Raw genomic sequence first — 14154 nt, forward strand, 5'->3', positions numbered from 1 at the left:
TACTCAAGAGCCCTATTGGTCCTAGTGTGCCCCTGGATAGCCCACCCACACTTTCCCAGATGGGAAGATGACAGCCCAGCCCAGGGACTCCAACTTCTGGTTTGGGTCGAGTTGGCCATCCTGAACACAGTGGAAGGCCAGTGAACAGTCTCCTTCGCAGGCAAGGGGTCAGGGTGAGGATTCCAGGAGACGGACTTCCCAGGACAAGGTAGAGAAAGAGCCAAGGCATTTCATCTCCAGGGTGGGGACATGACACGGATGGGGCCATGACCAAAGGAAAACCCTGGAGAGGAACTGGGCGTGGCCAGAGACAGGAGAATGACCAGGCACTGTGAGTATTCCCTGAGCTCCCTTAGCAGTGCCCTGAGGCCGCTTGGCACACTAGGATATCAGTGTTTCTTCTGATCCTGGGTTGCTGATGTCCTGGGTCCAACCTCTCCCAGCAACAAATGCTCAGAGCTTCCTTTTCTTTCTTTTCTTGCTTTATTGAAACAAAGCAGATTAATCCCTACACTATTGTGGAATAACAAACTGATGTGTTTCACAATTCATAGCCAATTTCATGTGCTGCAGGTAGTTCAGTTACATTTCCAACCATGCATTTTTACCTCTGGGGGACTCATGCTAGCCGCCCCCCACCCAAACTTCTTCCCCTTCCATCCCTCACCTTGTTACACTCGGGATGGCAATGAATGGTAAGGAACTCCAGTAATGTACAGCCTGGTTTTATTTGGATCCAGGTCACTTGGCCCAGTCTGCCCTGGCACAAACACCGGCCACCCTCCAGCCATCAGTTGGAGAATCGCAGCAGCTCCTCATCCCCTGTGGACACAGAGAGGTTCAGGGAACACCCATGGGTGGGGACATTCAGGAGATGGGGGGCCTTCTGGAGAAGGCCACTTGCTGAATGACTTCTTGCCAAAAGGCGGTCCACAAAATAGGTACCATTTTCAAAGGGTGAATCAAGATGCAGAAATCTTAAATGGCTGTTGTTCCCTTATTGTCACTACTGGTAGAGCTGCTATTGCCTGAGTACTAACTCTGTGCCCATGGTGCTTTCTCCCATTTTACATAAGAGGTGCTTGAAGGTGGACATCACACATTGTCCCATGTGGCCAGCCTGGAGGTGGCAAGACCAGAGTGGGCACCCCGTTCTGCCCAGCTCTTTGGCCTGCTCTGTATACCCTCTGCTGGTGCTCAGCTGGCATCTCAGGTGCCCAGTTCCAGCTGGGAGAAGGGTCTGGGCTTGGACCATTTCAAATTGGAAGCTGAGACCCAGTGAGTAGATGGGCTGCTTACCAGGCACACAGTCTAGAACTGAGGTCTCCAGACCCTGCCCACTACCCAGGCTCTCGTACCTGGTCTTGGCAGGCCCATAGCCCAGTCCATGCCCCCCAGGGCCTCCTACCTTCTCCAGGGACACCGCAGTACTCCTTGCACTCCTTCTCTGAGTAGAATTTGTTGCCATTGCCTTGGCAGCCCCCATAGGTGAAGAGGATGCACTTCCCCTGGATGGCGTCAAATGCCCAGAGCTGGGTCGAGCCTTGGCAGGGGCCATGGACGATGGGGAGATTGCAAGCCGCTGTGAACAGAGAAAGGCACAGAGCATGGGTGATGCTTGTGATTAATGAGTCAGGGGACCCTGCTCATCTAGAGCATGAGGTCCCTCGTTCATAGATTGGGAGACTGAGATCCACAGAAGGGAAGTGCCTGGCCTCAAGTCCCCATATCCAAGTCTGTATCTTCTGACATCAAGAAATTTGCCCTGGAATTCTACCCGGGGACATGCTCTCTTAACAGTGTCGTTGGTAGATGGTCTGTTGGGAGATCAGGCTTGTGAGCGTGCAGAGTGTACTGAGGCAGTGACTGCACTCACCCACAGTTCGGCAGGTCTGCAGACACTCCTTTTCTGAGATGAAGTTGTTGCCATTGCCCAGACAGCCACCATATTGGAAGATCTCACAGGCCATGGAGGAGCCATTGTAGAAATATCTCTTGAACAACCCCAGACAGGGACCTGCCGAGTGTCCCAGCTGACAGGAATCTGGGAAAAGGCAAAAGAGTAGCACTTACTGGGTGCTTACTACATACCTCTTAGCAGGCTGGGCACTTAACATGCATCAACCCCTTTAGTTTTCACCTCCACACGTAGAGGAAAGATTACCAATTCATCCTGTAGATACAGAAACTGACTCTCAGAGAAGTGAAGTGATGTGGCCAGGGTCACACTGCTAAGACCCAAAACATGTCTGTTGGACTCTGTAACCAATGCTCATTCTACTTTGTAACATGGGAACTTACCCGTAACCCACAGACCTACCACATCCTGTGTTGGTTTTATCTTCCCAGGTAATCTGTAATAACAGTAGCCGATGATACATTCCCCAGCCCCATACCAGCCAGCCTGACCTCTTCACTGAGATGCTGCCTCCATGCTTTTGTCCCATTGTCCCCTGTCCCTGGAATGCCTTCCAGCATAAAACCCAAACTGGATGCCTGAGCATAGTATGAATTCCCTTTGGTCCAGGAGGTCTCTTTGATCTCCTCACCCTACATCCTCTGAGCTCCTCCAGCCCCTTGTTGACCCTCACTTGGATTCACTTGCTTCCTTGGACGCTTCCTCATTAGACCAGAAGGTCCAAGAAGACAGGGATGACTTGTCTCTGTGACGGGTAACAGCTGGCACATGACTGGAGCTGAGCAGGTTTGGTTTTGGCTGAGTGAGTTGGTGAGTGAGGCATTTAACATTGTTAGCTACACAAAGCAGCCTCACACTCTTTCCCCCCCTTACTCCTAGAAGAGCCCGTAAGGTCAGCCCAGCAGGCTATTATCCCACTATATAGATGGAAAACCAAGGCTTGGAGACCACACAGTTATATAGACAGGGCAAGAACTTTATTTTCATCACAGAGCTGAGAGTTCATAAGCTCAGGACCATGCCTTATGCTCCTCTCTCCCCCTGCAACTCTGACATGGTGCAGAGGCCATTATCTGTCTTTTCTTGACCTGATTCTTAACTCTAGCAAAAACCCAGAGATTTCATAGTGATGAGGCAACCGGGTTGAGTTCTTCCCTAGGACATGGCAGAACTAGGTGAAATGGCAGATTCTCATTACCTTCTTTCTTGATGAAATCAGTTACTGGTTGTCCAGCCCCTGATCCTTCATCTTCTTTGGGTAGCACAGCCCGCCGGGCCCTCTGCAGAAAAGAAGAAACAATAAGCTAGCACAGAGTCCTTGCTACCATTGCTCCCTATACCTCTGGAACACGTGAATAGTAGCCATGTGCTCTGAAAATTGGGGTAAAGATCGAGGGCAGCTTCTAGACAAGTGAATGGACTATTTTTACATGAGCATCATCGTGAATTCCAGAACAGGGATTGCAGGTTAGATTTCTAACCTGAAATGAAAATAAAAACCATGAAGTATAATAATAACTCCATATCCAACTTCCAGCTGAAATGCCTAAAGGAATGTAATAATGGAAAAGAATCTATCCAAGAGTTAGAAACCAGGGAAAAGAAGCATTCCCAGTCTTGAAATGGGAAGGTATTTTTTACACAGTGGGCTGTGGATGTGACTAATTTGCATCATTAGCTTCTTGCAAAGGAAAACACCATTTTGAGAGTTTTAAGGGACCCCAATACTGACCCTAATATTTCTGGCTGTGGTGGTGAGGCCTGCACAGAGGGGCAGGCTCCAAAGCTGCTAAGAAGGTTTCTAGGTATAAAATTCCCTAAGGTAGAATCTCAGAACAATTAAAGAAAGGATGAACAGAGATGCTGGCCACCAGACAGCCTTCCTATCCACAGATGAGACCTGGAACTTGAAAAGATAGAACTACAGTAAACTTAAACTTTCTCTTCTGCTTCTCAGAAGCAACTGAAAATGTTCAAGACTCCCAATTTCTACCAGAATCCTCTCAAGCTGGTGGCATGTAGGCCTTCTTTGGTGAAGATGAAGGAATGGAGAAAAGTCATAGGATATGTTAAATGGTGCAACTTCTCAGAAAAAAATTGGATTAAACTTGAGAAATAGTCTCACACAAGATAACAGTAGGAAACAGAAGAAAACTTAGGGTATAGGTGAAATTTAAAATGATGCACATAAATATAACAGGATCCAGGCGTGATGGAAATTAATATGTGAAATTAGAAAACTACTGGAGATGGAAAAGAAACTGAGTTTAACTACACAATAGAGATAATAAGCAGCAATTTAGATACTACAGAAAATAAATCCACTTGATTGGAACTCCAGGAGAGACAAGCACTATAGAAGTAATAGAAGAAAACATTTCTGAGTTGAAGAAAGGTCTGAGTTGCTCAATTATAAGGGAAAAGAAAATAAGGGAAAATTAATGAAGAGCTCTTTGTCAGACATTTCCAGGGATAAAGGGCAAAGCCTGGTGGCCATCAGAGTAAATGACAGAATTTAATCACAAAATCCCAAGAGCAGTGTCTGATTGTGATAAGGCAGAAAATATTTTAACCTAAGAATTTTTCACTCATTCACACTCTTGACCACGTAATATAACCACAGGAAAACTTTCTCAGATAGACAAGGATGTAAAAGCCTGCCTCCCATGCCTCTTTTCTGAAAACATTACTTACAGAAATACTCCCATCAATTAAGAAGGGAATCTAAATGCTAGAAATTAAAGATATGACAGCAAAGAAGTTATGGTAAGCTATAAGGCCAAGAAAATGTAGTTAAAATAAATACTTGCTAAAACAGTTATGTGATTTAATGTAAATATATTTTAATTCTTTTTTTTTGAAAATTGGAAAGATGTAAATATCAATCTTCAAGAATATCCATAAAAACAGAGATGTGGGAAACAAAATGATAGAAACAGAAAGTAAGAACAAGGAGAAAGAGAAATGTTGTATTTCTGTCTTTAGCAGAGAATGTCTTTAGTTACGGTTTCATTCCTGACATTGATAGAGAAATAAAGATTAAGCTAGCATCTGAACTAAGATGGTAGACAGAAACTCTCCTCACAAGTTCTCTCCCCAATACCTAATATTTAGCAAACAATTATTCTAACAACACAGTCCCTTCCCCCGAGTTTCCATTAATGTCACTCAAACAAGGAAAGGGGACAATATTTAAAGCTGAAACATTTCTAACTAGCAACTGAGGAAATAAACAGAACATTCTAGAATGGAGTAGAGTGGTTCTGCAAGGGACAGTTCTTAGTTGTGTCCCCCAACTTCCAAAGCTGATGTGGTGTCAAACTCTTAATTCTTCCCAATGCTTCCAAATCTGGAGATAAAGGAAACTGAAACTCATCATTTTCCTTTACTGACAGAGGAGTAGTGAAATAGTCTCTGGAAATAAAAGGGCAAAAAAGGACGTGAAGATTCTGGGTCTACCCAATCATGGGATAAATGTACATCATACCAGCAGGTGGAATGAGCCTTATGTAGAACGTTTAGCAGTCCTTCAAAATATAGAAGAGGAAGAATTCTATAGAATTGAGTTGTGTCACTTTCAAAATTCATATATTGGAATTAACTCTGAATATGACCTTATTTGGAAATAAGGTTGTTACCAATATAATTAAGATGAGGTCATTAAGATGGGTCTTTGACTAAGTAGTGTATATGTAAAAATGGGAAATTTGGACATAGAGCTACACGGGGAGACCATACATCAGTTGTGGTGATGCAGCTACAGGCCAACGAATGCAGACACCACCAAAGGAATGCCAAAGATGGCTGGCAAACTGCCCAAAGCTGAGGGAGAAGAGGGCACCGATTTTCCTTTGGGCCCCTCAGAAAGAACCAGAAGAATTGTATCTTGATCTTGAACTTCTGGAAGCCTCTGGAACTGTAAGACAATAAATTTCTGTTGTTTAGACCTGCAGTTTGTGGCATCTTATGGGGGCAGCCCTGGAAAACGAACACATAATATGCGAGGACAAAGATGGTGCCCCTCGGGAGAGAGCTTCACTTCTCCCCACCACTGTTCTTCAGAAGAGCGGATGAACACAGAATACCGAGGGCTTACACTAAATTAGGATGTGAGGGAATTAGGCTCAGATTCTTTCTGGGAAGCTGGCAGAAATGTAAGGGACGCCTCCACCCCACCTTATCAGAAAAAAATTCTGCATAAAGCTGACTAAGCAGGAGCAAGATAAAGCAAAACAGCACAAAAACTACCCCAAAGCACTGCAGAAATGAGTAAGTAAATAACCTGAACAAAAGTAAGAGCCTGACTGTGGTGAACACCGTAATGAACTGCCTAGATTTTCCCACAGTGACAGACTTGCTCTGTCAGAGGCTCGGATGTGCGGCTGGCACACAGCCTTCTGCTGTCAGCCAATTCACAGACAGCCTCAGCTAAAGGCAGCCCCCTCACCCAGGGTTATGCGCCTTCCCAGACTGGTGCACGTGGGGGTATTATGGTCTTGCACCTCTGTGCCATCTTGAGACAGCTTTGAAGGGTCATCCTAGCCATAGAGGTCCCTGTAGGGTTGGCAGGAGCATTGTGACTTCATCACAGGTTAACTTCTCCCTCCTTCATCCCCTTCCCTTCACAGATATTGACCCTGGAAAATGCAACCTACGATACTGGAAGAAAACAGAATTAAAGAATGGAAGGCAATTCCCAATGGCTCCATGTTATAGAATCATTTGATCAGAACTTGCATTTATTAAAACAGGGCTTGTTATGGTTTAGATCTAGAACGTCTCCCAAAAGACTCATGTGCTCAGGGGTTGGGCTTTTGGAAGGTGATTGTGTCACGGGGGTTGTTGTGCAGGTCAGTCGATTAATCCACTGAAGAGGTAAGTGTTGTTTGGAGGTGGAGTCTGGTCTGAAGAGGTGATCACTGGGCATGACCTGGAAGGCTGTGTCTCCTTCCCTGCTCCTCCCTTCACTCTCTGCTTCCTGGCCACCGTGAGGCTTACCTCCACCAGAATCTTCTACCATGCCCTGCCTGCCTTGGAGCCAGCCAACCATGGACTGAAAACATAAGCTAAATAAGCCTCTCCTTTGAATTGTGGGCGGCAGGTATTGTGGCCCAGTGCTGAGAGCGTGACTCAGACAGGACTCAACGATGGAATGCCAAAGCAACAGAATAAGATGGAAAGTGAACCCAGGTCTAAACAGATCAAGAACTAAAACAATACAAATTTGGATCTAGCAAATAAACTACAGATAGAAATAGTAAGGAACAGCATGCAGTGACATGTCCACAAAGCAGAATGACTAAAAATGGCTACAGATGCAAAGGTAGTGATAATCCCAACAAATGTGAGGGAGAAAGATAAAGAGCTGAAATCAACTAGAGAGAAACTAGTAGATGTGAAAGGTAAATGCACCCTAAGAGAGAATCCCCGTGAGCAAAATGCAATAAAGGAACAGAAGGTGAATTTAATCACACTGAATTTCAGGAAATTCCCCTGAAATACATACGAAATGCATTTGGAGTCTGTATTTGGACATCTATATAGGAAAAGAGTGCACTGTGTTCCAGGAAAGTTTACACAGAATCATGAATGCCAAGACACGACCTTGGCTTCGGTGACAAAGTTTTCCCAGGTATCAGAGCAGAAGAAACAAACTGACTGCAAGGAGAGGACATCCGAATCTCAGAGGTCCCAACCCATTTCACAGCGGTCAGCAGTGCTTGGAAGATGGAGTGACACACACAAAGCTCCAGGAGACAGGAAATATGACCGCAGATACTGCGCCCAATCAAAATGGCATCAGAGTATGCAGGAAGTGTGCAGTCGTTCTCAAACATTCGAGGTTGTTGGGTTAAAACACCCAGGAACCACCTCAAAAATGCTACTTGGCAAAGAAGTGGCATTAATAGGAACACATGAGTCAGAAATGGAGAATCTGGTTATGGTCACTGGGTTGAAATAGAGCTGACACACAGAACCAGGCGAGCCGGCTCTGCAGAACCACACAGAGTGGTTGTTCTGTGGTCTAAGTGATGGTAGGCACTATGGGGACAGAATGGAATGGGAGTGTTGTCAACCTGGACCACACAAAAGAAAAAGCCAAGGGGAAATGGGCCAAAGTTTAAGAGCTCTAATGTCATCTTTCAAATCACAGAGTCAATAAACATTGTTTAAGGTTAAAGATAGCAACGTTAGCCTCTTAAATGTCTTTTCCTAACCTTCACTCTCCTCTAGGCCCTGCGTCTCCTAGGATGAGGGAGTAGTTATTTGAGGTTCAAGAAGTTCGCTTTGGTTTGTTTTGAAATTTAAGTAAAATGACAATTAATGCTTTGAGAATGAAAGAAAGCACCTGTAACATAAGCTTGTTTAATAACGGACTGAGTACATCCATCCGTCTCTGCCTCCCTTTGTCCAGTTAAGATTACTAAAATTATGTGAATAATGGTAGTTTGGGGGTTTTAAAAATATTTTTATTCATCTTGATATTTTTTGCATTGGTTTAATTCTTTATAATGAGCATATATAAGTTTTATCAGATCAAGAGTATTTTTTCTTTAAAAAATATAGAAGTAAATAGGTAATACGTTAACAGTGTTGATTCTATGTTGGAATGACATGCTTTTCTTATTCTTTCAATGTTTAAGGATATGTTTATCAATAAATGTATATACTATACACGTGCACATCTATACATATATACATTGTACGTTCACATGGAAACATGCATACACAGACACAAATCAGTAGAACAAATCAAGATACATAATTTCCAGATAATTAAAGTAACAAGAATGAAGAAAACTTGGGCTGGGGATTTAGCTCAGTGGCTCTCCTGCCTGCCTTGCAAGCGCAAAGTCCTGAGTTTAATCCCTGGTACCAAAATAAATAAGTAAACCCAAAAAACTTCACTCAAGAATGAAGAAAATTTAAGAAGCCGGGCGTGGTGGTGCACACCTGTAATCCCAGCACTTGGGAGGCTGAGGCAGGAGGATAGCTGTGAGTTCGAGACCAGCCTGGGCTACAAAGTGAGTTCCAGGTCAGTCTCAACTACATAGTGAGACCCTGTCTCAAAATAACAAAAAAAAAAAAAAAAAAAAAAAAAAAAGAAAAGAAGAATGAAGAAAACTTAATCAGTATGGCAAAGGGAAGAAAAATAGAAGGTAGGAGTAAACTCCTATGCTGTGGAGAGGAGTTGGTTTGAGAAGTTGTTCTCAGATTTTAAGAGAAATCAATTAATTCTATTTTCACGTATTGAGTACCATTATTCATTACTAAATATTGCATTTCATATTTGTGTTTTACTTCTCTTTTGGTACCAGGAATTGACCTCTGTGCTTTTGAGGTAGGTGGCAAAACTACTGAGCCAAATCCCTGGCCCTGTGTTTTATTTCTTTGAGGAACTTTTAAGCACCATGTTAAGAGCCTTTCCAACATGCTATTGAATTCTGGTACAAGCCCAGAAAGTAAACACAATTATTCTTCCATTTCACAGATGAGAAAATTGAGGTCCAGATAGGGCAGCAGCCAGCCCTGTGGCAGAAGCAAGATTGAGCCCTGCTGGGTCTGACCTCAGAACTCACGTCCTTCCTACACCATGGAAGTGTAGTGTGATCCTCCTCTACCACGGCAGGGCCTGAGCAAGGCCAGAAGCAGCCAAGTGTGTAGAGAACTGAGACAGGGCCAGTGGGAGGGGCGGGGGAAGAGGTACTCACCGGGGCTGGGGTGGACTGTGGTGCCTGCTCCCCAGGGACACATTCCCCTAGGTCAGACAGAGACAGGAGTGAACAAGAGGACCAGGCTTGGGTGTAACCGAGACCTGGATTTTGTTTATGACGCCAAGTGCTGTCCACCTTGTGAGTGCCCATTTTGCTCCTTCAGGGTCAGGCACTGGAAAAATGGCAGGCTGGTGGCTGCGCTGTCATCACCACCTGCCCACCCACCCCTCTCCACGTGCGTCTCAACATCACTGTGAGCAACAGGTAATGTTTATGGAGCACTCACTGGGCACAGTGCTGGCATGCTTAGTGGCTTTATCTCATTGATTCCTCACAGCAGTAGATGAGGGAACCGTTATTGTCCCATCTTACAGATGGGGAAAATGAAGTTCTGAGAAGTTGAGCTTGACTAGCCAGAAGCCACATAAATTAGAATCCAGAGCCCATGCTCCAATTCCAGTACTATAGGGTCTCCTAAGAGGGTCCTATGGATTCTGGATGTGGCCTCATGAGACAAGTGGCCATCAAAGGCACATAGAGTTGGCTCTAGTCTCAGCTTTGCCAGGGATGTGCTGTGAGGCTTGCAGCCAATCCAATGGCTCTCTGATTCTCTATAAAGAGTAAACAGACTGTAGTCCCTGTTTACCCCATAGGAAAGACACAGGGACTGAGTGGTCCCTGGGGGCCATGAAGGAGGAGGAGGGGATAGACATCCAAGGTGGGTTGGAGGTGCCATTTACCTCTGTTGGCCATTGTGAAGATGGAGTCCTCAGGGATGCCCACACCCAGGGCCATCTCCCTGAACTCCTGCAGGAGGTTATCCCTCAGCTGTGGCTCTCGCCCTAGAAGTAGGAGGTAGAGGAGATACCTAAATCCATCAGGCACCTGGCCTGGCCAGGCCAAGACAATTTAGCCTGGAGATTTTTGTTTGGGCAGAGTTTGAAAACTATTGCCCTGTTCAGTCTCCCCAACAGGTTTATGGGAAGATGGGTTCCCCAATTTATGGGAAGAGGCTCCTCCATGGCTCCCACACAGGAGCTCCCTGGGTCCCCACACAGACCTCTTTCCATTGGCTCGTTCAAGGGCTAGAGGCTCTGGAATTGATTTTAGAGATTAAATGAAGAGGATTTACCGCAGGAGGGAGAGTAAGCCCTACCCTGCCCCCCTCCAGGGAATGCAAACGTTTGCCTCTTCCCCTAACTGGAGAAAGAAAAAAGGCAGAACTCCCTGCTCTTCCCCACCCCACCATCCAAAAATCAACGGTCCCCTCCCAGCCACAGTTCCCATCTGCTTATCTTGTTATTGGGCTTTACCATAGAGTTTGGCAGTAATGGTGGGTCCATGGTGGTGGCTGAACTTCTTAGTTAGAATAATGGCATACTCATCATAGTTGGTGTGGACCACATACGCCTCCATGGTTGCGTTCCATTCTGCAGAGAGACGAAGGCAAGGGTTGTTGTCAGAAGGATCCCCTGGGTGAGACCCATCACCCAGTCTCTCGCACGTCATGTCTTCAGCCACCTGTCCATTTAGTCACCGGTCCCTGCTGAGTATCTGTCAGCTCACCGGGTCTGCCCTGTAACCATCATTAATTCACCCACTGCCACTTTCATGAGTCCTCTCTAAGTCCTCCCTCCTGTCCTTCCTTGATGTTGTCCTCAGCATTCAGCACAGCACCCTGTTCTGGATGAGACCAAGGAACGGGAAAGAGAGGAGGAAAGAGGAGGAAGAGGAGGAGGAGGAGGAGGAGGAGGAGGAGGTTGAAGAAGGAGGAGGACGAGGAGGAAGAGAAGGAGAGGAAGGAGAGGAAGGAGAGGAAGGAGAAGAAGTAGAAGCGGGGGAAGAAATTAGGAGAGTCAGATCCATCCTAGAGTTTGGACATGCCAGAGAATCCAAGAGGTTAGAAGCAGTGATAAGAGAGGATGTACACAAAGTGCTTTAGCCTGTTATAGAGATAATAGGGACAGACAGCATGTGAACTGAGGATGTGGAGGTGCTTCTGGGCACAGGAGAGGGGAGCGAGCCTCCTTCCTCACATACTGGACTTGTGGTAGAGGAACTTCCCAGCTGTGTCTGTTTTCTCGTAAACTCCCGAGGTCTCCTGGCACACCCCTCTCCTGGAATGAACAAACCAGAAAGAAGTAACTTGTGGTAGAAACCGTGATCTTGACACCTAACCCTATTGCAGGATTCTTTTTAGTTTCCTTTTTCTTTTTTTTTTATTGAGTTTATTGGTATTTTCTAGGTATACAAGTCAGTTACATTCATCATTGGGATTCTGTACCTTTACATGACAGGTCTTGGTTCTCATTTTTTCAACATAACCCTGTCCTCCCTTCACCCCCTTCAACCTCCCCTATTTACAAAGACTTTGTTTCCATTTTTTCCTTTTCTCATATTTTTTCTTCTCCCTTATTTCCTTTCCCCTACCCTTCCCTCTTCCCCTATGCCTTTAGCTCTTTTCTTCCTATTTCACATAATCAGTTATGCAATTTGGATCTTATTGACACTTTTATTTTTTCACACCAGAGAAACGATTTGGTATTTGCACATGTGTGTCTTATTTATTTCACTTAAGAGTATGACCTTAATAGTCATCCATTTTCCTATGAATGAATCTAGTTTCTCATTCTTTATGGCTGAGTTTAATTTCCTTTTTTAAAAAAATGGAAATAACATTTCCAAACCTCCTGTTACATGCTGGCACCATCCCAGAGACCCCCATTTTACATAAGCTGGAACAGAACAGGAGTAGGTCGTAAAACAGACACTGTTAGGGATGTGGTGCTTGCAGTGTAGGCAGGACACAGTGTAGACAGGAAAGGGCACCTTCCTGGGACAGGGGAGGAGGGACCTGGGTTTCAGATGCCAGGTCCTGTCTCCCTCCAGGACAAGGCGGGTGCTGGGGTCCTGGCCCCTCTTGCTGCCGCTACTCACCGCCAGTGGGTGTGGGTCTTGCTGATCTGTGCCTCCGTGGCCCCCTTGTCCAGAACCATTGTGCTCACACTCAGCTTGTCTCTGATCCTCTTCAGCCACGGGCATGTGGAGCCCATAGCCAGGCTGAACCATTTCCCATAGATCTAGGAGGCAGCACCAGCACTAGGTCTGGATTGGCTTTGGACCTTGAAGAAGACTTGGCTGACACCCCTACCCCCTTCTCTCAATGACCTGCAGAACAGAGCTGTGGCCTCCTCCTCTTCATAGCTGGAGGAGCCCCCACATCATCCGTAACAGGCCAAGGAGCCCCAGGCCCTTTACCACCTGACTCCCAGAAGGCCCTGCTCCCGCATTCCCTCTGCCCACACCCTCCCTTGTCCCTGAGGTAAAGCAAATGTGCTATTGCCACATTGCGTAGGGTCCAAGAGTCTCACACAGAGGTGGAGGCTGAGCTGTGTGTGGGCAAGGTCCTGCTCAAGGTCGCTACCATGCAGGGCATGGGTAGGGCTGCAGGAAGCCTCAGGAGGCCCGTGACACACACATGTTCACATGCACACACACAGTACTGGGTCCTGCCAAAGGCTAGGACACTCCCTTGACCCATGGCTTTTGATCCCTCTGGCCCTCCATCAGCCTCTGTCCTGCTTCTCCCCTTCCCGTGGACACATGACTGCCCCGTGCCATCCGAGTTCTGTCCCTGTGAGGCTGGAGACCAGGACGGGCTAATGGAAAGATGCTGCTGGCAGGGCTGGAACGGGTGGCCCTCGCGGGTCAGGAAACACTGGGCCACGAGAGGGCTGAGAGGTGGTGGCAGAGGACGAAGCCTTCTCTGCACTGAATTCCCGTCATAGGACAGGTTTCCCTGGAGCCCATGAGGACACTCAGCGCAGGAGGATGCTTGTCTCAGAGTGTCAGAGGAGAATCCCACAGAACCAGCGGCAGGCAGTGCTGTAGCTTGGGAGAACCCTGGGATCCTTTCAGGCTAAGCCATGAGGTTCCTGATGAACTCAGGGACTGAGAGCCCGAGACAGGCCCCAGGTACTTGGACCTTCCAGCCCCACAGCCATGCACAGGGAGGCCGGCCTTACCCGGGACTCATCAAAGTTCTCCTGAACTTGGATGTCATCTGGTGGTGCCGGCGTAGGATTCGCACTCACGGCCAGGCAGGCGGCCAGCAGCAGGAGCAGGGCCCCAACACCCTGCATGTCTCTCAGTTCTTCTGTCTCAGCACTCGGACTGGGACACAGGCACCACCACCTCCCTGGCAGGGGCAACTGTGAACTGAGGCTAGGAATGGGGCCCGAGGCTTGCAGGTAACCTTGGTGTTTGCTCTGCTCAGCCAGGACCAATCAGGGCCGTGTGGCCTCTCTGATCTACCCTGTGGCCTGGTTGGGGTCAATCCCGAGGACCAGAGGCCAGGGTGGCTGCCTCGGATGAGCTGAGCCCCTGGAAAGGGTCCCTGTGAACGCCCACCTGTCACAACGGCCACTTAGGGCAGCACCCGGCCTTTCCTACTGTGTCCCTCCACCTGAAGGCTGGCAGTTCAGTCTGAGGAAAGTGAGGCCCAGGGACAGGAAGTGACTT

General features: G+C 46.9%; 1 protein-coding gene across 1 annotated transcript; it reads right to left on the reverse strand.

The window, feature by feature from the left end:
• Positions 1–464: 464 nt before the first annotated feature.
• Ambp (alpha-1-microglobulin/bikunin precursor) lies at positions 465–13930 on the reverse strand. The gene is made up of 10 exons (XM_010639421.2): positions 13659–13930; positions 12571–12713; positions 11674–11750; positions 10947–11063; positions 10374–10475; positions 9631–9677; positions 3117–3198; positions 1877–2044; positions 1409–1582; positions 465–822 (listed from the first exon to the last, which is right to left on the reverse strand). Exons 1-10 carry the CDS (start codon positions 13773–13775, stop codon positions 791–793), a joined length of 1059 nt encoding a protein of 352 aa, XP_010637723.1. The 5' UTR covers positions 13776–13930; the 3' UTR covers positions 465–790.
• Positions 13931–14154: the final 224 nt, after the last annotated feature.

The sequence above is a fragment of the Fukomys damarensis genome, unplaced genomic scaffold (assembly GCF_012274545.1).
Source record: "Fukomys damarensis isolate Sample0158 unplaced genomic scaffold, DMR_v1.0_HiC HiC_scaffold_36, whole genome shotgun sequence".
NCBI classification, from domain to species: domain Eukaryota; kingdom Metazoa; phylum Chordata; class Mammalia; order Rodentia; family Bathyergidae; genus Fukomys; species Fukomys damarensis.